At 53.7% G+C, this 21,921-nt stretch overlaps 1 protein-coding gene across 4 annotated transcripts; it reads left to right on the top strand.

The window, feature by feature from the left end:
• Positions 1 to 242: 242 nt before the first annotated feature.
• On the top strand, positions 243 to 20,664 carry LRRC8A (leucine rich repeat containing 8 VRAC subunit A). 4 transcript variants are annotated; one of them, XM_044453124.1, is made up of 4 exons: positions 243 to 348; positions 3,739 to 3,918; positions 13,796 to 15,959; positions 18,268 to 20,664. In XM_044453124.1, the coding sequence occupies exons 3-4, from the start codon at positions 13,803 to 13,805 to the stop codon at positions 18,541 to 18,543; spliced, it is 2,433 nt and encodes an 810-aa protein (XP_044309059.1). In that variant the 5' UTR covers positions 243 to 348; positions 3,739 to 3,918; positions 13,796 to 13,802; the 3' UTR covers positions 18,544 to 20,664. The 4 variants fall into 4 exon arrangements, with proteins under 4 accessions (XP_044309059.1, XP_044309058.1, XP_044309060.1 ...); XM_044453123.1 differs by lacking the exon at positions 243 to 348 and adding an exon at positions 2,499 to 2,767; XM_044453125.1 differs by lacking the exon at positions 243 to 348 and adding an exon at positions 3,601 to 3,621.
• Positions 20,665 to 21,921: the final 1,257 nt, after the last annotated feature.

Genomic DNA, 21,921 nt, shown 5'->3' with positions numbered 1-21,921 from the left:
GGACTCCCCCACCTCATTCAGTTCTCCGACCGCATCATTGCCCTTCCCCAACATGGCGCCGGGCCGCGGTCGAACGAGCCCCGCCCCTCTCTTCAAAGCGCCTCGCCAAGATGGCGCCGTCTGGTGGAAGCGGGGAGAGGCGAAGAGGCCCGAGAGCGGCCGGGAGAGCCTGGCCGGCCGCGGGCGGCGGCCGAGGCGGCAGCGGCTCGGGGATGCTCCTGCCGGCTGCTCAGTGAGGTCAGTTCCGGGGTGGAGCCGCCGCCGCCGCCGCCTGTCGTGGTGCAATGAGGGAGTGAGGGACAAACAAAAGGCGCCCCGGAGGGACGTGAGGCGGTGAGGTGCTGCCAGGTGGGTGTGGCGGCGCCGAGGGGCTTCTCCTCAGCCGGGGGGCCCCGCTGCCGGGAGAGGATGGAGGGGGAAGGAGAGGATCGGGTTGGGGGATGCGGACTGGGCTCAGGACCCAGAGGACTAGCAACCTCTTTAGTTTGGTGCCTGTGGCGGGCGGGGCAAGAGAAATGCAAAGGGTTGCCCTGGCTTTATCTCAGTGCATATCGGATGGAGGAGGAGGAGGAGGACGGGAGCGCGCTCACGAACACAGAGGACTAGTGAGTTCGTCCGTGGACGAAAGCGAAGGGGCTGAAATGCAAGATCGGCAGAATGGAGAGTCTTCCCTCTGCCTTTGTGTATTGGGTGGAGGCTTAGGAATCAAGAGGACTAGGAACCTCGTTTGTCTGATGATGGCTGCGAAGAGCGAGGGGAGGGGAAATGGAGAGGATCCCACCTCGTCTCACCTGCAGCTTCCCGATTCAAGGAGGGCTTTTTCAGAGAGAGAGAAGAGGGGATGGAGAGAAAGATTGCTAAGGAACATACAGCATTAGGGTGAAACGTGGGGTGGGCAGAATGGAGAGTGTTCCCTCCTGACCATGGAATATCGGAGAAGAGCTTCAGAGGTAAAGAGGGAGGAAGGGAGGGCAGCAGGAACACAGAGGTCTAGTAGCTTCATTTAATTGGTGTAAGAGAAGGGGGTGGAATGTGGGGTAGGCAGAATGGAGACTATTCCCTTCTTACATATCAGGGAAGGGGCGTCTGGGAAGGACTAGGAATCCAGAGGACTGGTTACCTCCCTGATTCGGTGACAGCGAAGGGCTGAGTGCTGGGGTGGGGGGCAGATGGAGAGCATTTCCCACTGAATATCAGGCAGGGGGCTTCTTAGAGAGACAGGAGGGGAAGGGTCCAGGCACACAAAGGGCGAGCCAGCCCCTTTATTTGGTGACATGGGGCAGCAGGCTTCCCGCAGGTGAGCTTTGGGGGAGGCAACCTGGGGAAAGGGGGGGCTCTTAGCAAAGTTGGGGTGCTGAGCTAGCGGAGGGATGGCAGCCTGAGGTCTGGCATTCAGCTGGAGGGCAAAGGAGAGGCGCCATGGCCTCGGGTGCAACCGGAACGGGCGTGTGGGTGGCAGAGAGTTTGGAAACTGGAATGGGCGAGCCGCCGTTTCTCGGCCGCCCCGTGGGGCTAGCGGTGCAAGGGTGAAGTGGCCCTTGACTCGGGGTGTTGTGGAGGAGCAGGACTCAGAGAAAGCACCTGCGAGCTGAAGGAAAAGGAGAAAGGGGTGAAAAGGGGGTTCCACAGAGCCAGGCTTTAGCCCTGGGCCTTTGGGATGGCATAGGGCCTGGCCCCTTTGTGCATCTCTGCCTTGCTGTGGTGAGGGGGCTTGCGTAGTGCAGTGAGGCTCTGAGCTGTGCCGTGAGGGGCACCCAAGACCGACAGGGCAGAGCAGAGCGCACTGGCAAAAGGTGATCCGCGGGAGGAGGAAACGGCGCCCCACTCCGCCGTCCTTGCTACAAAAACCCCGTGGACGGAATCAAAGGACGCTCAGATACTTTGGCCACCGAACGAGGAGGAAGGACTCCCTGGAGCAGACCCTGATGCTGGGAATGATGGAAGGCGAAAGGAGGAGGGGGCGGAGGAGGTTGAGGTGGGTGTGAGGCTGGGTGGACTCTGGGGGAAGGTGGAGGATGGGAGAGCCTGGAGGAATGTTGTCCATGGGGTCGTGAAGAGTCACTGGGCATGACTTTGCAACTCAACAGCAACAACAAGGGCTTGGGAAGGGCAGGCAAGAGACTCGGGGGAAATGGGATCCACGGAGACTTAGCCTGGACTCGGTTTGGAAGTCCATCATGTCGGGGGCCATTTAAGAAGGTCTGAGCATCCCTTTTGCTGTGCAGGAGGATCAGTGAGGTTGGGAAATGGGGCAGATGGGAAACAAAATCTTTTCTGATTGGGGAAATGGGCTTCCCAAAGTGGGATTGGGGCTTGGGTTCCTAGGCTGCTTGCCGCTCCCCGCACTTGTGGGGCTGGGCATGAGGAAGTGGTGGAGGGCGCAAGGAGGTGCGGAAGAGGTTGGGTGATTGGGGCGGCGGGGGGTGGGGCTGCCTCTGATGATGTCTGTGAAAACGGAGGGCAGGGACACAGTGGTCCCCTGTCTGCTGTGTTTGAACTTATGGGGCTGGCCGTGGGGTGACAGGCGAAGTGGATGGATGAAAGGAACTGTGGCTGACCAGCAGGTGTGCCTCCAGGGTCGGAAAGCTTTTAGGGCAGGGATTGTTAAAATGGTTGGAAGCAAAGAGTGGCAGGGCAGGAGAGAAGGACCCTTTGCCACATGGGTGGCAGACGAAACTGGAGACTGGAGAAGGAAGCGGGCGCGGGAGGTGCCGAATCTGCCAAGGCAGCTGGTAGAAGACTGATGCTTGGTTGGCCGGAAACGCTGGTGAGTCAAGCTGTGAGCGGGCCAGGGAAGGTGTGTGGGTAGTTGTTACTCTGCTCCGAGTCCCTTTTGTGGGAGAGTCAGAGAGAGCGGCGGCAGAGGAGGAGGAAAGGGATCTCCCGGAGGAAAGTGGAAGAGATACCTGGCAAGAAACGGGGAGGCCGAGGTAGATTTTTGGGACGGTGGGAGGGCAGGACTGGAGCTGGAAATGCTTTGCATGTGTGTGCGTGTGTGTGTGTGTGTGGGGGGGGGGGTTGCGGCAGGAAAGGGCTGTTTGGGAGTTGGTGAGCCGGAGTACACCTTACAGAGGATGAAGGTCCTGGCTCTGTGGGATTTTTGTGGCTGAGCCTTCTGCAAGCTGTTTTTACTTCGAAGTGTTACTTACTGGGGTGTGCTCTGTCTCCTGGGGGCCTGAACTCTGGGGTTCTCATGTGCTTGTTCTACTGCTGCCTGGGAGGGCTGTGACAGCCCTCTCTGTGCCTTGTCTGTCACAGAAGCATCTTGTTTTTTAAGGGCTGTGGAATGACTCCACTTCTGGAGAAGAGGGTCATCTGGGTTTACGCGGCTTCTCAGACTGTGTTGGGGAAGGAAAAGGGACCACGTGATTCCAGAAATCGGCCTGCTTCCTTTAGGCAGGAACGGCGGAAATCTCTGAGCGGAGAGTGGGTCTCGCTTCTGTCTTGGTAGTCGTGGCAGAACCAGTGGACTCTTTGCCGCTTCAGTGTCGGCCCTTTAATTTTGAAATTATAAGTCTTGTTTGAGAGCATCTGGAAGGTGGGATTACATGGTAGGAGAAGGAACCAAAAATATAGGAAAGGTCCTGTGGTTGCTCCTCTTGTGCTGACAGACTTTCTTGAGTAAGATTGGTCTTTTGCTGAAGTATTACAGGGCCGCCTGCCTTTTGTTTTCCCCTCGAGGGTTTCATTCACAGCCACAACTGGCTCATTAGTAACTCACTTATGTTTGTGTTTCAGGCTGCTGCTCCCATGGCGTTTGGGGAATGCGTCCCTTCGGTGCCCACTCAGGATCCCGCACTTGGAAGCAAGATCGAACTCCAGCACAGAGGACTCAAGTGCAGATAGCAGAAGCATCCAGGCACAGGGCAAGGGCTGCTGTCCTATTCCTGAGAGGTTGCTCTGGGGATGACGTGCTCGGTAATGTGGTTTTACTCTTCTAAAATGCAACAGCTGGGAGAGAAAGGAATGCCTGGTGTGAGGCCAGATGGAAAGAGCCTGCAGGCCGCAAGGAGAACGCAAGAAGAAAAAAGTGTTCTTGCATCTCATTACTGCTTTGCCATGACTTTGAACATGGTTGTTTTTATTTATGGAAAATGGATTTATTCTGCTTCTCAGACAAAAGGTTTTGTTGGCGTGGCTTACCAGTAAAGCAAGGCAGTTCTTTCCAATGGGCTTTACAGCCCAAAGCAGCACAGGGAAAAGCGGGTGAGGAGGGATGGCTCTGAATCGGGAAGGGGAGCAGCACTTAGTTCTGCACGCCGAGGCCAGCGGTGGAGCGCACGGGCTTGGAGGTTGCCCACGTCTGGCAGCAATCCTCTGCCCCGTGTGCCCTGGCGTTCTGCGTGCTGCCATCCCCTCTGCTTGCCTTTTCTCACACTCCTGTGCTCTTGCTTCTGCCTTCTGGCCGAGTCTTCCTTGGGGACGTCCCGTTGTTGCTTGTTACGAGTAACAGAGTCGTTCTTCAATTAACATGTTGGCTTTAATTAAACCAATTACAGATTCTTTAGTCCTCTGCTCCTAATGGATGCCTTGGTAATAACATCTTGTACGGTGTTTGGAAAGTGGAATTACTATTGTACTCACAATAGCGTGTGAAAAGAAATAAAGTGAAACTTTCTGCTTTTGCGAAGGAAGTGACCAAGCTGGTCATATAATTTGCCGTTGAACTTCATGAGAACCCTTGAAAAAAAGCTTTCTGTCAGGCAGCTCTGGTGTCCCTTTGATTTCTGTGACAGTGTTAAAAAATCGTGTAGGAACCCTTTCAGGCCGCAGAGCAGCAGCATCCGCTTTCTTTCTTCATGTTCATTGCCATGTGCTACTATACCCAATGGAAGGGGAGGTGGCTCGGCTTCGTTCGTGGCACGTTCCCTCATTCCTGGATCTTTCCCTGCCCCTGAGCTCAGCACACACCTGGTGCTCTCTTGGGGCTGCTGTCTGCAGGGAAAGAGGTGCGAGGAGGTGTTCCTGGTTGGCCACTGTGAAGTCCTTCGCCGAGGAATTCCGAATAAGCTTCCAAGGAATGCCTCCGCATCATGGACGGATGCTTGTCCTGACAAATTGTTCAAAAATGGTGTTCTTGCCATTGGTGACAGGCTTAAAACTTCTGCAGTTGCAACCTGGGTAAAGACTTTAGCATCACAATTGGCAGATCTTAGAATGCTTGGCGCATCCGTGCTCTGGAATGTCCGGTCTCAGTGCAAATCGGAGAGGAACGCATGAGCAGAAAACCTTCCCCACAAAATACTTTCTGGAGCCATTTACTTTTATACTTACTCCTTTCCCAGTCCTCTGCGTTCTTGCAAGCTTCTTTCATATTTACTGGCTCAAGAAACAATCTCAGGACTGTGGGCTTTGGCACAGGTATGCTCTCCTCCAACTCAACTGGGTTGCGAAGGTGCAAATTCAGAATCAGACAAGATCACCAAATGACCACTCTGATTTTCCCCAAGGAAAACCATGGGTAACACGATTCTCTATTTCTGGGGCCTCCAAGGTGGTGCCCATGGGCAGACGCCACTTGGCACCCAGCAGGTTCTCTCCCTCTCTCTTTTTTTTTTTTTTTTTTGTAATTTTTCTAGGTCTTTTAAGGGACTGTCGGATTGGCCTGTGTCAGATGCTGGGAATTAGTGGACTCAAATTCAGGGATGCCTGGGTTGGGGGAGGCTGACCTTGGGAGAATGTCCTCCCATCTTCTGAGGACATGGCAGCTCTTCTCCCTGGAGGCAGATTTCAGGAAGGGCGTCGGAGAGGTTTTTCTTCCAGTGAGGTGCAGAATGTAGCCTGCTTATTCGGCCGAGTGCTTCCCTGGCTGAGGTAAATGCCCGCTCTTTCCCAGTTTAACCCATTTTGGTTTCCCGGGCCTGACTTTGTTTTGACCAGTATCAGATTTAAGGGGGCATACTCCTTGGGGTGGGGATAGACTCCTTCGGCCAGGGCTGTCCCCTGTCATTCAGTCCAAGGTTCACCTTTCCTTTTTATACCATCCAGTAGCTCAAGCTGTCTGGACAGTGCAATCAAAATATGCTATGAAATCTTTTCGTATTCCAAATTCCATTTTGCAGATGCTCTGGGGGTCATGCCAGCCATGTGAAAGCGAAAGGGGGTGGGTCCCCAGGCACGGTAGATTGTAGCCTCAAGCACTTAGTGCATACCTAAGCTTTAGGAGAGGCATTGCAACCTTTCAGGAGGGGGAGAGGGGTCAAACCCAAGGAGTGTGAGGCCAGAGGCCATGGCCCTTGTGAGCAACCGGGGCGGCTGGATTGGGTCATCCATTTTCTGCTCCTCACGCGTCTCTGCACACTTGTCACCTTCGCCTGGCGGTGCAGTTCTGTTCCTGAAAGCACCTGCAGTCCCTCCGAGCCACTGGCCTCGGGGCGTCATGGCTTGGCAAGTTCGCAGCTCATGTGCCCAGCTTGCTGTGCTGCTGTGCTGCCTCAGCACGACTCCGGCTCCTCTCCTGGCGGCAGCAGAGTCGGACCCTGTGCTGGAGCGGGGCCATGCCTGGTGGCCGGCGCACATGCTTTGCAGGCAGGCATCCCCTGGCTTGATGGCCCCGGGTCTCCCGTTAAGGGGCTCTCTGCTGGCAGAGCAATGAAATAGCTCCGGAAACCTTGCGGTGCTGCCCAGAGACAGCCAGTTCGGCACAGGGGGGCGTGTGCGAGGCTCTTTGCCAGTTCCTGGCAATCACACCTCGAAGCAGAAGTGTTTCTTAAACTGGACTCCCCTGTTTGCTTTCAGCCTCTGCAATGTGGCACCCGGGAGCTTTCCTCTGGAGTAGCACTTGGCCTTCAGTCCAGAAGAGGTAACAGATTGTTGGCAGTCGTAGTCCCAGGATGTGGCTGGGGGTGTGCCAGGTTAGGGGAGATCCTGGTCAGTGCAGAGAAGTCAGGCTGGGGCACTGCCAGAGCCGCTCGTCTTCTGATTCAGGGCGGAGGTGTCAAGGGCATGTCAGTGTCGTGGTGGAAAAGATGGGACGGGAACCGAGGGGGTCAAATGGAAAGGCAGCCTGTAGGCCATAGGCTTGTGCACAACCATTTCCGTGCTCACACATAACAATGCACGCATCTCTGAGGCTGGGAGTTGTCGCCCAATACCTCCCGTGGGCACCAGGCTGGGAAGAACTGGGCCAGCATGCCAGCCTAGGATCGGCAGCCTGGTTCAGGTTTTCACTGCGCTCACCGATCTGGTCCCAGTTGCTGTGCCTCCGTCAAAGCTGCTTTACAGCTTGGTTGTTGAGAATGTGGCGGAGGAACCTCTATGGCAGGCTGAGCTCTTTCCCTGCAGGAAGAGTGGGTTACACATGGAGGACAGAAGCGGCCTAGTGTGGCTTAGCCAGTTGAGTTTTCCCGACACAGAGTTACTCTCTGCTCGGCTTTTGTGCTCGGCTTTCTGCAGTCTTGCACCATCAAAAATGCCCTGAGACGAACGGACCTTGGTTTGCTTGGGCTTCTTCCACACAAACACTCCGCTTCTCATCTTTTCCAAGAAAGTCTTTCAGTTCTCTTGGTGCCAAGCGCACTTTGCCACAAAAGCGAGCCGGACGCGCCAAGTTCTTTGAAAGGAATCCCCCCACCACCTTGGCACTCGCGTTTGTAAAGGCTGCGAGGGAGGCGGGTGGCCTGTCCTGGTTCTGGGGGAAGTGCAGGGAGTTCTTACTGGCCTCTTGGAGCACTGCAACAAGGCAGAGCCTTGTGCGTGTGATTTCATTCAGTATTTCAGGCAGCCTGTTTTGGGACGTTTGCTGGATGTAAGTGTTGATGAAATCTGATTTCCATTTGCTTGCTCTCCAGCCTTTTTCTTTTTTTTCTTTTTGCAAAGGAGGAGACAGATAAGTTTTAAACCAGGTAAGAAGCTAGTGAACGTCGTCGTTTTTTTAAAGTGCTGTCAGGAAGCTAAGGAAGTGAGCTTTTGGGAAAAGTGAGCGAGAGGGTGAGCAAATGCAGCTCTGGCCCTTGACGCTGTCCTGCTGGCTGTGGGATCGGTCGGTGTCCAGCTCTAGTCCTGATGGCGCTATGCTTGTTCCAGTATCAGATGTATTAGGGTGCAAACACCAGTTACTGGGGGAAATGGGTAGGAGGGCGGTGTGGTACCCCGGCCCCACTTGTGGGTTTCCTGTGGGCATCTGGACAGGCGCCTGGTGGGCGTGCCGTGAGCGGAGCGGGCTGGAGCCGGGGGTCACGCTAGATGGCCCGGGAGGCCCCTCCTGACTTGCTCTGCTTCTGTGTGTCTAACTGGTTGGCCACGGCACGAGCAGAATGCCAGATGAGATGGACCTCATTGTGATCCAGCACCGCTGTTCTGGTCTTATGTGAACCTCTGCACATGGGAACGGCCTTCCAGAACTGTGCGGAGGGCAGGGACAGAACATTTTGCAAGGGATACGTATCCCCTACAATCCTCTTTTTAAGCATTTTTGTGGGGTCAGCAAGAATTTGCTTTCTGACAAGGCTGTAATCATGCTGCCTTTATTTATTTATTTATTAAAACGTTTTTATGCCGCCCCATTCGCCGAAGCCTTTCTCAAACTCGGGCTCACTCCTCCTAGGGACCCCGCATGGCGCTCTCCTTCGTACTGCCCCCCCCCCCCCCGGCCCCAGAGGCTTTTGTCTTTGGGGAGCTGTGATGTCACGCTGTCGGCATTCTGTTTCTCGCTTTCTTCAGCCGTTCCTTGTGGCTGCAAGGCCAGGGCAGGCCAGGAGCAAGCGCTTGTCGGTTCAGATCTGGAGCAACGACATCATGCGGTGTTTGTGTGGAAGGGGAGTGAGGCCGCCGTGGCTCCGCTAGCTCGCTGCATCCCCCCGCCCCACGATGCGCTCATGCCTCCGGCCCCTGGGATTTACCATCCCTTCCACACCACACAGAGCGATGCCATTTCGCCCACCCTTCCAGAAAAGGCTGACAAATTCACTTTGGAACGGACTTCAGCTGCCCTGTTTTGGCCTATAAATATCTTTCACCTATAAAAAGCTTCAGCTATTGACCAGTGTGGAGACAGAATAAGTGGGATATTCCATTTGCAGACATTTGACACGACGCAGGTATTTTTTCCACTGGGAGGGGGGTGGCTGTCTGAAACCCTGGCGCATCTTCGCTGCCACTCTGTGTGGACACCTGGGGGTGGATGGCTCAAGGGCCTCGCTCAGCCAGAGGCTGCTGCTGATCTTCCCAAAATTCTGCGCGTGAGGCGGGGCACTTGCACAACCAAATCGTGCCTGGAAGCACCCCTGGCATTTGTGCAGCATTTTCTCCAGGTACGAAATAGGACACAGGGTGGTGCTCAGCGGGACCAGGACTTCCTTACTAGCAGGGCTGCTGACACCACCCGCCACTCCCCTGCCTCCCCGGCTTCCCGCTGAGCTGCAGACCTTGCACTGCCCAGCCTGAAGTCAGGAAGCCGCCAAACAATCTGTGGCAGGCAGGCAGGCAGGAAGGGGACGTGGCCATCCGGGTGCCTCAGAGTCTTCCTGCATCCCCCGGCTTAATGGGTCTCCCAGAGCACTCGGCGAAGGCCGCCTCAGTCCGACAGAGCAATGCCTGTTTAACTCTTGCCTTCCGAGTGGTGTCTTCTTGTAAGCAGCTTTTCCTCCCTGCTCCTGAAGGTGCCCAGTGTTTGTGCTTCCTGGAAAGCCTGCAGTAAACGATCAACATGCATGGCTGAAAAATGGGAATTGTTACTCTGATGCTCGTGGTGCAAAAAAAATAGAAACTGATAGGTGCAGCTGATAAAACTGTCGAAAACTTGGAGAACCAGCACTGAAACACCTTAGCCTGGGAGGTTAAATCCCTGCCTGAATATATGTTTGTATTTATATTTCTATCCCAGCCAACAGACAGAGCTCTCTGGTCTGCTCCAAAGAATTAAATCCGTAAAATACACTATAAAAACTTTACAAGCTATGATATAGAGCAGAGGCTAAAAACAAAGTAATACCAGACAGCAGTGCAAAGATTCAAAGCACAGCAACAGATTTTGAAAACCAGAAATTGGATGACTAGAATGCCTGGGAGGATAGGTCTTCTCCTGGCACTGGAACCAGCACGACGTGGGTGTCAAGGGAGCGTCTCTGTGAGGGTGGGAGAAGCCAAATGGATGTCCAGAGGTTAGAAACATAGAGACAGTGAGCCAGGAGGGGTCTCCCGGGCCATCTAGTCTGACCCCCGGCTCCAGCCGGCTCCACTCATGACATGCCCACCATGTGCATGTCCACCCTGTCCTTGAACACCCGCACCGATGGGGCCTCAACCACCTCCCTTGGAAGCCCATTCCACACCCTCGGGGTCCCGACTGTGCGGAAGTTCCTCCTGGCACCCGAATTGAACCTTGGCTCCCTGAGCTTTGCTCTGTTGGAGCGCTTTCTGCCTTCCTCTGCAGGGGAGAACAGGCCTCTACCCACCTCCGTGTGACACCCCCTCACATACCTGTATGTCGCCAACAGATCCCCCCTGAGTCTCCTCTTCTTCAGGCTGAAGAGGCCCAGTTCCCTCAGTCTCGCCTCATATGGCATCCCCTGCAAACCGGCCACCAACCTTGTGGCCCTACGCTGCACTGACTCCAACCTGGCTGTATCCTTCCTGTAATGAGAGGCCCAGAACTGAGCACAATATTCCAATTGCGGGCGCACCGGAGTCGTGTAGAGTGGTAGTAATCCCTCTCTCGATCTGGAGGCCACGCTTCTGGCTATGCATCCAAGGGTGGCGTTCGCCCTCTTATAGGACCCTCCAACTTTGGTTTGGCCTTGAGCAGCTGATCAGCTGCTTCTTTCAAACTTAGTTCTTCATAGCATCCCAACTCAAATGATTGCAGTGTCTCCAGGAAGGCCCTGCAGTGCACTGCCGCTTCGGAGTGGCTTTCGCAGATTGCCCACGCTAACACGGCGTGCAGTGTTGTCTGAACCCAGGTGGTGCGGCTTCTTGGGCAGGGCAGGGCAGCGTGGGCTGCTGTTGGGTGGCTTGAGGGTCTCTGCCCATTCCAAGCAGGTCATGCCAACCAGGTCTGAATGACCAGGGAAGCCATATAGTTAGGGAGATGCGTACAGTAAGGCTTTAGCTGCCCTGATCATTCAGACCAGGCCAGGGTCTGTTGCCAGACTTGTTCTGCTTTGGGAAAAAGGGGGGTTAGGAGTCCAAATGAGAGAGGGCCAAATATGCAGGAACAACCAGTTGTGACCCTAAATCTCGGTTTTACTTGTTGTCTTTGGCATCTTCCACTGAAACTGTCCTTAATTATCCTTTGTTTTGGGCTTCTGTATGTTTAGTCCTTCTTTGTCGTGACCGGCTAGAGTAGACAAGTAGAATCTTGTTTGTGTATTATGTATGCACTCAAGGGCAGGATATTGATGCAATAAATCAAATTCTCTTGTGCCATTTTTTTCTTGCAACGTTCCCGTAATGCCGATGCTCTTCCACCTCGCTGATCGGGAGGTGCTCTTACAAGGACTTGTGTGTTTTTCCTTCCCTTGTATCGCTTTATCTCATGTGGTTTTTCTGGAAATGTTTTCCCAGGCAAGTTATCTTAAGTCGAATTGCATAAGGCCATTTACACTGGGTGGGGGAAACCAGCTTGTGGAAGAAAGTTTTTTGCTGCCCAAGAGAGATCTAATTTAGATGTTGCTTTTGCTTGTGTCTAGTCAAAAACAAAGCTTACAAAAGTATATAGTGTTAATTCTCTGTCCAAATACAGTGCAAGTATTTAACCTGAAACATTTATGGGGAAAACTCAGTGCTAAACATGAATGTGCCTACTTCTCTGTTATGAGTCACTGAAGATGGCTGGGCATGCTTGGAAATGTAGACCTTTTTCCTGTGTAAAGATGCGTAAAGTGCACCCCTGATAAGATTTTGGTGTTACAACATGTCTCTGCTTGGACTTGGTATTTGAACACACATAATGACAAGAGCAGTATTTCCCTGGTATTGTTGAAATTTAAGAAAACGGTGGACACACAGACAGATTTTCGCCAGGGTTGTCCATTCTAGAACCTTGGGGTACCTAAAACCTGTTCTTAGAAGCTAGAACTTTCGAAAGCGGGAGCCTTTTCAGTGGGGCATTTCGCTCCTGTTTCGTTTGGTGCACTTTCAGCTACATCTGCAAGTGAGGCAGCCAAGACTCTGCCACCCCAGAGAGAACGAGCCCAAAATAGGCATCTTTCCGGTGGCCTGATTGCTTGAGTCCTCTGCTCAACCCGAGGGAGACTGTGATTAGCCGCTGGTGGGACCCACCAGGGACAGTTTTGGCCCCTTGGTCTGATGTTTTAGGATGTAAGATGAAAATGTGAGCCCTGTGAGTGTTTTTTAAAAATGGAATTGGACCCTGAGGCTTTTGACACTTTGGCGGGGCCGGGGGTGGGGGATAATCACTGAGTTTCTGAACAAGGCATCCCGAATACCTGAGTGCTCACCGTCCCTTTTGATGCTGGGCTGCAGGAGAAAGCAGCTGCTGCTGCTTTTCTCCCGTGAGCCTCTTTTTGCGTCCCAGTGGAGAATCCTCCTGCCAGGTAGGAGTGGCCAGCCAGAGAACGGCTCTTTGATTTTGATCTCCCCTGTCTTTTGCTCACTGAGCTAATGGGAAGAAAAGGAAATAAACAGCCGATGCCCAGGGGTTACATGAGCGCTTTCTGCAGGGAGGCCTGAGTCACTTTGGGCCCCAGCACCTTTTGTTTTGCCAGAAAAGAACCCACCCCACAGCCTGCATTATGCTCCAGGATCTGTCAGAGTAGGTTGCGGTAACCATGGAAAAGGGACTTGCGTGTTCACTCGCTGTGGCCATCAGCCCTGGGGGAATTCTGCCCTGTCCCGTGGCGCTAGGGCAAAGAGCAGGTGCGGCCTCTCTCCAAATTCCACGGGGTTCTCTGTAGGGCACAGGATAGAAAAGCTTTTAATACATACATACATACATACATACATACATACATACATACATACATACAGTGCTCAGCCCAAGGAAAATAATAACTGCATGTTTTCTTCAAATTTTCCAACTATTGGGAGCTCTTATTACTTGCTTACTAAATTTCTATCCAGCCTGATTAGCCAAAATGGCCCTCTCTTCTCCTCAACCCTCGCCATGAGCTATGCTGGTTCCTAGCGCTGTAGCGTGAAGCAGAGGGTGGGCCTTGAGCTCCCCCCTCCCCCCGGAATAGATCCTGGCCTAGCTCAGGGGGTGAGGTGTGGAGGATGCAGACCTGGGGGGCCTCCTTGGTGTTGGCCCAGCGGCTGTGGGACGCTGTCCCTGGCGACGCCTTCCCAGTGTGCACGTGGACATTTTTTCGGCACAGCTTATGACTTCAGCTCCCCGGCATCATGTGACAGGACTTTTTGAAGTTAGTTTTTTCTTGTTTAAATCAGCTCCGGTAGTTTTCATAACTAATTGTATTTAACTGCTTCAAAATGTTTTAAATTCTGTATGTTAAAAGATTTTATAGCATATTTGTATGCTACAAAACTGCCCAGAGGACTTGGGGCAGTGGGTGGTGGAGAAGGTAGTGATGGAATGCATGAATTGCAATTGGCCATGCTTGCTGTGGCTGATGGGAAGTGGAGTCAAGAACATTGCAGAGCAAGCACCAGATTGGGGGAACGGTGGCCGTCCAGGGACTGACTGCGTCGTGCCCACCAGATGCTTTGGGGCTGTGACTTCCATAGTGGTGCGCCCTTGACCTTTCTGGTAGCGCAGTCCCAAACCGCTGGAGGCCACCAGGTTCCCCCCCCGCCCCGCCCCCCCGCTGTCCCTCCTTCAGGACGAGAAAGTGCCGTTCCTTGACAGTAACCTCCGTCTTTGTGGTTTTCCGCTTGCCAGGTGAGCCATGATTCCGGTCACAGAATTGCGCTACTTTGCCGACACCCAGCCAGCGTACCGCATCCTGAAGCCCTGGTGGGATGTGTTCACCGATTACATCTCCATCGTAATGCTGATGATTGCTGTGTTTGGTGGGACGCTGCAAGTCACCCAGGACAAAATGATTTGCTTGCCTTGCAAATGGGTTACCAAAGATGCTTGCAATGACTCTTCCAGGGACTGGCCATCTGCAAGCTCTGATGCGAGCTTTTACAACTCTTCTCTGGTGCCCTCGCCAGACACGGGTCCAACCGGGATCAAGTACGACCTCGACAGGCACCAGTATAACTACGTGGACGCCGTCTGCTATGAAAACCGCCTCCATTGGTTTGCCAAGTACTTCCCTTACCTGGTGCTGCTTCACACTCTGATCTTCTTGGCTTGCAGCAACTTCTGGTTCAAGTTTCCCAGGACCAGCTCCAAGCTGGAGCATTTTGTCTCCATCCTGCTCAAGTGCTTTGACTCCCCATGGACCACAAGGGCTCTATCTGAGACGGTGGTGGAAGAGAGCGACCCCAAGCCAGCCTTTGGGAAGATGAACGGCTCCACGGAAAAGAAATCTTCCACAGTCAGTGAGGATGTGGAAGCCACGGCCCCGATGTTGCACAGGACCAAGTCTCGCGTCGAGCAAGGGATTGTCGACCGGACGGAGAACGGCGTTTTGGACAAGAAGGAAGGGGAGCAAGCCAAAGCCCTCTTTGAGAAGGTCAAGAAGTTCCGCACGCATGTGGAGGAAGGAGACATCGTCTATCGCCTCTACATGAGACAGACCATCATCAAGGTCATCAAATTCATCCTCATCATTTCCTACACTGTCTACTACGTCAACAACATTACCTTCGATGTCGACTGCAAGGTGGACATCGAGAGCCTGACGGGCTATCGCATGTACCGTTGTGCTCACCCACTGGCCACCCTCTTCAAAATCCTGGCTTCCTTCTACATCAGCCTGGTGATCTTCTACGGCTTGATCTGCATGTACACTCTCTGGTGGATGCTCCGCCGCTCGCTCAAGAAGTACTCCTTCGAGTCCATCCGGGAAGAGAGCAGCTACAGCGACATCCCTGACGTCAAGAATGACTTTGCGTTCATGCTGCACCTCATTGACCAGTATGACCCCCTGTACTCCAAGCGCTTTGCTGTCTTCCTCTCCGAGGTGAGCGAGAACAAACTTCGGCAGCTGAACCTCAACAACGAGTGGACCTTGGATAAGCTGCGCCAGAGGATCACCAAGAACTCCCAGGACAAGCTGGAGCTGCATCTCTTCATGCTCAGCGGCATCCCAGACACAGTCTTCGACCTTGTGGAGCTGGAGGTCTTGAAGCTGGAGCTCATCCCGGATGTCACCATCCCGCCAAGCATTGCTCAGCTCACCAGCCTCAAGGAGCTGTGGCTGTACCACACGGCTGCCAAAATCGAGGCCCCAGCACTGGCCTTCCTGAGGGAAAACTTGAAATCCTTGCACATCAAATTCACAGACATCAAGGAGATACCACTGTGGATTTATAGCTTGAAGACTTTGGAGGAGCTCCATCTGACAGGCAACCTGAGCGCCGAGAACAACCGGTATATTGTGATTGATGGCCTGCGGGAGCTGAAGAGGCTGAGGGTGCTGAGGCTGAAGAGCAATTTAACCAAGCTGCCCCAGGTTGTGACAGACGTGGGGGTTCATCTCCAGAAGCTCTCCATCAACAACGAGGGCACCAAGCTCATCGTTCTCAACAGCCTGAAGAAGATGGTCAACCTGACGGAGCTGGAGCTCATCCGCTGCGACCTGGAGCGCATCCCTCACTCCATCTTTAGCCTCCACAATCTCCAGGAGATAGACCTCAAAGACAATAACCTCAAGACCATCGAAGAGATCATCAGCTTCCAGCACTTGCACCGTCTCACTTGCCTTAAGCTGTGGTACAACCACATCGCCTACATCCCCGTGCAGATCGGCAACCTCACCAATCTGGAGCGCCTTTACCTGAACCGCAACAAGATCGAGAAGATCCCCACCCAGCTCTTCTATTGCCGGAAGCTCCGGTATTTGGATCTCAGCCACAATCTCTTGGTCTCCATCCCAGCAGACATTGGGCTGTTGCAGAATCTGCAAAACCTCGCTGTGACGGCCAACAGGGTAAGGAAGGGGGGTGGTATGCCCCCCCCCCACATATATATGGAGCATGTTTTCATTCTGAACTCTGGCTTAGGCGAGGCCCCAGCCCGCTGCTCCAGGAGCCCTCCGCCTTTCTTCGCAAGGCCCGTCCTGCCGGGTTGCCCACCCGGCCGCGAGCCAGGGGCTGCTCTCTGCTGAATCTCTGGTGATCTAGGCCAGGTCACGCCCACCAGGCACAGTATTAGCCTTCCCAGCACCGAGCAAACACAGTGAGCGAGTGCCCCATCTGCACCCACAAGCCACCGCGGTTGCTCCCCTTTGCATTTTAAGCCCCAGCACAAGCGCACACCCAAAGGCACACGTGCGACATGTAATTTCAGCTTGCCGAAACTATCCGCCTGAAGAACAACAAGCCTATTATTATGGCAGCAGCTATAAACAGAGCTTGGAGTTAGTTCAGTGGTCTGGTGCCCCATGTACGGTGAAGCGGGGTGTCTGGATAGTGGGAGTGGGGGGAGGAAGGGCGGGGGCCGATGAGGCAAGGGTGGAGAAGCGTGTCTGAGAGCCGCTTGCCGGCGTCCCCACAGGGCTGCGGGGAGAGCACCCCTCTGCTTCCCTCATGTGTGAACTGGCCTGGGATCAAAAATGCTTCTGAAATCAGTCTTTTGAAGCATAAATTCTATGCATGTTTAGACACAAAAGGCCCACCAGTTCCCGGAATGGGTTAGCAACTTTGCCAAGACGTCCCACCCCTTTCATTTAAAAAAAGTGGCATGCTATCAGCGACCAGAGTTGCCATGAATAGGCTTGCGTTGATGTTGGAAGCTGGGCTCAGAGGAGTTGTTGAATATGCTGGGATTCAGACCGACTTCTGCCTTGCCCTCGGTCTTTGCCATGGCTCTGTGGCAGCCATTTTGTGCTGGTGCCCAGGAGGGTTTCTCCTAGGGCCAAAGGCGCCCCTAGCCCCGAATGACAGCCTCCCCCACCCCCAGCTCTAAGCACTTGGTCAGACTCCTCAGTCTGGCTTCAAATAGTGCCCTTCACAGGACCCTGAGAGCGGTTTCCTGCCGTGTTGCAGTTAAGGCCCTGCGTTTTCCGTGGTGCTCTGCCGTACAGGGGATTCCAAAGTTCTGGAAAGCATCAGACAGTGATGAGAATACCAGCTGCCGCATTTCCAGAGAGAGCACTGGTCTGCTTACATATCACAGCCTTCCCTACTGCAACTTTAGGTGCTTATTATTATATTTCCATACCACCCATAGCTAGAGCTCTCGGACTGGTCACACCATTTGAGCCATCCAACCTGACAGATAGATAGATTGATTGATTGATTGATTGATTGATTGATTGATTGCATTTGCGTGCTGCCCCATAGCCTGAGAGCTCTCTGGGCAGCTCACACCACAAACATAGCATGGCAGCACAGATAAAAATGACAGATAAAAGGATAATAGCTAAAACTACAATTCTATAATACTAATGTAAAGTGCAAGTATAGAATGCATGCAGGAGGGGAAACCATATAAACAATGGAACCAGCAGCAGGACCGGAGAGAACATAGTCCTAAAAGCAAATACCTTACAAAAAGGCCGTGACTTGGCAACGAAAGCAGTGACGTGGGTGCGTCACGCCTCCCTTGGAAGGGAATCCCAAAGGCGAGGTGCGATGGCAGAGCAGGCCCTTTTGCTCACCTGTTCCCCGCTCACCTCGTTTCAGCCAGACCTGACCCCGCTTGCTTCCAAGTTGCCTTAAACTCACTTACTTAATCTGCAGAGAGCCTTGTGAATCCATGTGCTCAGACTGCCTGACATTGCAGGCTGGTGTTTGGCCATATCTTCTCCTTGGGACTCTTCCCCACCCCGTTTTTTCCACTGTTTTTTTCTTGTAAACATCAAGTCTGCAGAGGAAACCTGACGCTCACTTGCTACTTCACTGCTACTGAAGTTTTCTTCTGCTAAATGAAGAGACATAATAGTTGTTTGTGCTCCCTTCGTGCCCCTCTCCCGCTGCTGTAGCTGCCCGAGGGCTTGCTGGAGGAGAGTTCTTTTCTTCCAGGGGAAGGAAACCTGAAGCCTAGCATGTTTTTGCAGAGCAGAGCAGAGCAAGGGAGGCAAGGGGGGCTTGGCCCGGGGGGCATTGCGAGGCCTGGCCAGTACTGGCAGCCACAGTGCCAACAGATGTTTGGGCTTCACTAAGTCCCGAGTCAGTGGTGGGGAAGGGAAGGCCAATAAGGGGTCCTTGAGACCACCAGGGCCCTGCCTGATTGTTTCCTTTCGCCTGACTCTCCTTGTACCCCCCAACCCCCCGCAATCTTTCTCCTTTCACCAGATCGAGAGCCTCCCCGCCGAGCTCTTCCAGTGCCGGAAACTTCGGACTTTGCACCTGGGCAACAACGTGCTGCAGGCCCTGCCCTCCCGGGTGGGCGAGCTGGCGAGCCTGTCGCAGATCGAACTGCGAGGCAACCGCCTGGAGTGCCTGCCGGTGGAGCTGGGCGACTGCCCTCTGCTGAAGCGGAGCGGGCTGGTGGTGGAAGAGGACCTCTTCAACACCCTGCCCCTGGAGGTCAAGGAGCGGCTTTGGCGGGCGGACAAGGAGCAGCCCTGAGGCTCTTTCGCAGAGGGGCAGGGGCAAGCCAGCACCTCAGACCAAGTAGCCAGGGGGGAGCCGCTGCCTGTCCCGCCCCCTTGTTCCCTTTCCCAGCCAGAACCAGACGAGTCAAGACCCCTGCTCAGCCTGCCGCACGTGGCGAGACCGCCCGCTCCTTCGGGACGAAGGCTTTGAGGGAGGCGAGGAGGGCCGAGGGCGGCCGGGGCAAGAGGACCAGCTGCGCAGACGGGAGACGGTGTTGTACGTTGCTGGACGGGAAGTATGTGATGCCGCTGCTCTCGCTGCCAGGAAGGGGGACCCCAGCTTGTGCTAAACGCTCGGAGCTGTCCCTGGATCAAAAAGCCGGACCAGGGCGGCAGCGCGACGTGCCTGGCCCCATCCAGCCTTCCCGCGGCAGCGCCATGCCTCCCGCACCCGAGCCCTCGGCTGTCGCGCAAGCCAAAGACGGGATTCTTTCTTCAGCCTTTCTTTCACGACATGACGGCCCTCATTTTGTGGCACGCCAGCTGAACCACTGGCTCACTGGGTAGGCGGCCCTTTGCAACTGGGCACCCTCTAGGTGCTCTGGACAGTGACCTCCTGCATTCTGGACCGTGGGACGTGTTGGCTGGAAGCTGGAGTCCCTGTGCACGTGGAGGGCAGAGGCTGAGCTAGGCCGTTTTTGGAGGAGGTGATCAGAAGACGTTTGTTCTTTTTTTCTTCCTGCGCCCACCACTCTTGATGCTGGCATTGTTTTTTAAATCTTCTGTTGTTTTACCTTGGATCACTATGCAAAATGTGACTTTCTTCTTCAAAATCCCGCTCCCTCCCCACTGCCCTTTCCTGTTCTGAAATTGGATCTAAACCTGATTCATTTGTTACCCATTCCTGGATGGGACAAACCATAAAATGCCACGACTCCAAGGTGTTACCTGACCTAATCTTTTGTCTGGATAAGGATACTGGTCTGTAAAAGTGATTTTCCAGTAGCAAAGCCCCTTTGGTGGCAGAAATCATAATCTACACGGAGCAGTGTGTGTATTTAATTTCTGAAACTGACTTCTAAACAGTTCTTTTCCCTCCTAACACTTGGGGGTGTTTGAAACACTGCAGTCAGTTCAAAAACATCCCTTTGGAGAGGAGATGGTGATTTAAAAACACTAAGAGAGACAGCATTCCTCTGCATCAGGGCTGACCAGAAGCTGGGCCCAATGTTTTGGATTTCGGATTCCAAAAGTCTCTGACGAGCATGGCCAACGATAGGAAGGCTGGGAACTGAAGTTGCCACGTGCCTCTGGAAAACTACCTTCTGTCAGTCCTGTTCTACTTTCTCTTTTGGGCACGTTTTGAGATGCTACCAATATTTTCTCTAAGGCTAAAACTACAACCCTTTCCCCTTTATGATTTTTTAAAATATAGCAGCTGGTCTGTTTTTGGTTTTTGCTTTCCTGGCAACTGTGTAGCCTGAGAAGCATCGGGTCTTTTCTGCCCTTCTCAGAACTTGTCGCCGGGGCAAGCAGCCTGGTTGCTGGATCTTGGTGACTGGAGCTGAGCAGTCTGGTCTGTATGCCTTTAATTCCCTCTTCGGCATTAAAAGAAGAGCATAACACACCTTTGAAGGGGCTTGTGTGCTTTGATTTCCTGCTTCTAGGAGGTCTTGCACTAAGAATCAAGGAACCCATAAGAATTTGCACTACTGTTCGGTCCATCTGTCTAGCGGGAAGGTGACTTTTTTTAATGGCAACAAACTCGTTGTAAAAACAGGCACTCGGAGCACAGCGTGTCCTGGGGCTAGAAATTGCTCTGTTCAGTAGGGTGGGGCTCAAGCCTCTGGCAGGGAAGGGAGCAAGCGGTGGCAAGCCTTTCAGAGCTTTTGCCTCCAGCCGGAAAGGTGTTGGTTGTGGCCCAGCGTGCTTGTGCTTGTGAACGTCCAAGCCCCGCTCCCTTCTCCCCTTGTCGATGTTTCTGGCAGTAAAGAGGATCCAAAAGCCACCTCTAGCTTCTGCGTTCTTCCGCATCCGATGTAATAGGAGAAAGGCACCCCCTGCCCTGCACACTCGCCATGCCGAAAAGCCACGCTCACCAGGCACCTGGTCTTGTCAATGTTTAAATAAAGCTACATGGATATCCGGAAAAAAACTGGGTCCGCTCCTTTTATTTGTAAGTAGTTCTAAGATGAGGGATCCATGTAGTGGGAACAAGGTCTGTCTGTCAGCCTTGCCTAACTGGAGTGCTTGAGGTGTGTTGGGCTCGTACGGGGATTCTGGGAGTTTTAGTCCGGTGCCCCTCAAGGGCACTGGTTAGGTACGGCTGCTGGAGAGGCTTCTCAGGAAGGTCTTTCAGGCGTTACAGCAGGGATGCAGAACCACTCACCAGCGGCCCCTTCGTTTTCACCCTTTAGCTTGGTGCACGTGGATTCTGCCAGGCACTGGAAGACCCTCCTGTTGGAAAAGGTGCGGTGTCAGAAACACAGAAACCGGGCAAGTCAGAAGGGACCTCCCGGGCCATCTAGTCTGACCCCCGGCTCCAGCCGGCTCTGCTCACGTGCATGTCGTGCTTATCCTTAAACACCCTCACCGATGGGGCTTCAAGCACCTCCTGTGGAAGCCCACTGCACACTCATCCATAGAATCATAGCAGAGCTGGAAGGGGCCATGAAGGCCATCGAGTCCAACCCCCTGCTGTTGCAGGACACCAGTTCACACCATCCCACTCAGGTGGCTGTCATCTTCTCACCTTGAGGCTAGGGAACTGCTTTTTGTTAAGTTCTGCCTCACCTCTCTTGGCACCTGTCAAGAGTCCACTTTCTAGCACTGACCAATGCTTAAAAGTTGCCAAAAGCTGCCACCTGGTGCAGTGTGTGCTTGGGAGCTCAGCTTGCTGCTCGGGTTGTGGACCCAGTGTGCTTGCAGACCATTTCTTTTAAACTTTTCTTAGACATATCCAGATTTGAACTTGTGCAGATGTACACGAGTCCGAGCAGCACAACATTCTTGTACATCCTGAAGAAAAAGAAAAAATCGAATAAGTTATCAAGGAAGATGGAAGGAAAGGTGTGGGCCGTCCATGAAATGCAGGTGGAAGGAGGCTGTTACCAGGCAAGGTTCCCAGGCCTCCCTCAGAGAGAGCCCTGTGGAAAGCGTGTTGGTGCAGTGCAGCCCGGATCTAGTCAGAGCGTTGCACCGGAGGCACGGCAAGCATTCCGGCCACGTAAGGAAACTTGGAGAGAGGTGGAGGCTCGGTGGGGGATGTGGGAGTTCCCAAGCTCCATCAGAGGGCAGCAGCTCTTCCGGGGAGTCCAGCCGCTGTCCTAAATTGCCATGAGTGGGTGGCAGGCTTCCCTGAAACGGGAAGCGATTCTCGGTGCCAAGCTTGGCTCCGGCTCCTCTACAGGAG

This window comes from Varanus komodoensis, unplaced genomic scaffold (assembly GCF_004798865.1).
Source record: "Varanus komodoensis strain SLA01 unplaced genomic scaffold, ASM479886v1 scaffold77, whole genome shotgun sequence".
Classification (NCBI taxonomy): domain Eukaryota; kingdom Metazoa; phylum Chordata; class Lepidosauria; order Squamata; family Varanidae; genus Varanus; species Varanus komodoensis.
The sequence above is the reverse complement of the archived record's forward strand: the minus strand, read 5'-3'. Positions and strand labels throughout refer to the sequence as shown.

Coding starts and splice junctions, on each gene's coding strand:
- LRRC8A (XM_044453124.1), top strand. CDS start 13,803: ATGATTCCGGTCACAGAATTGCGCTACTTTGCCGACACCCAGCCAGCG. Junction 15,960..18,267: donor TCGCTGTGACGGCCAACAGG/GTAAGGAAGGGG, acceptor TCCTTTCACCAG/ATCGAGAGCCTCCCCGCCGA.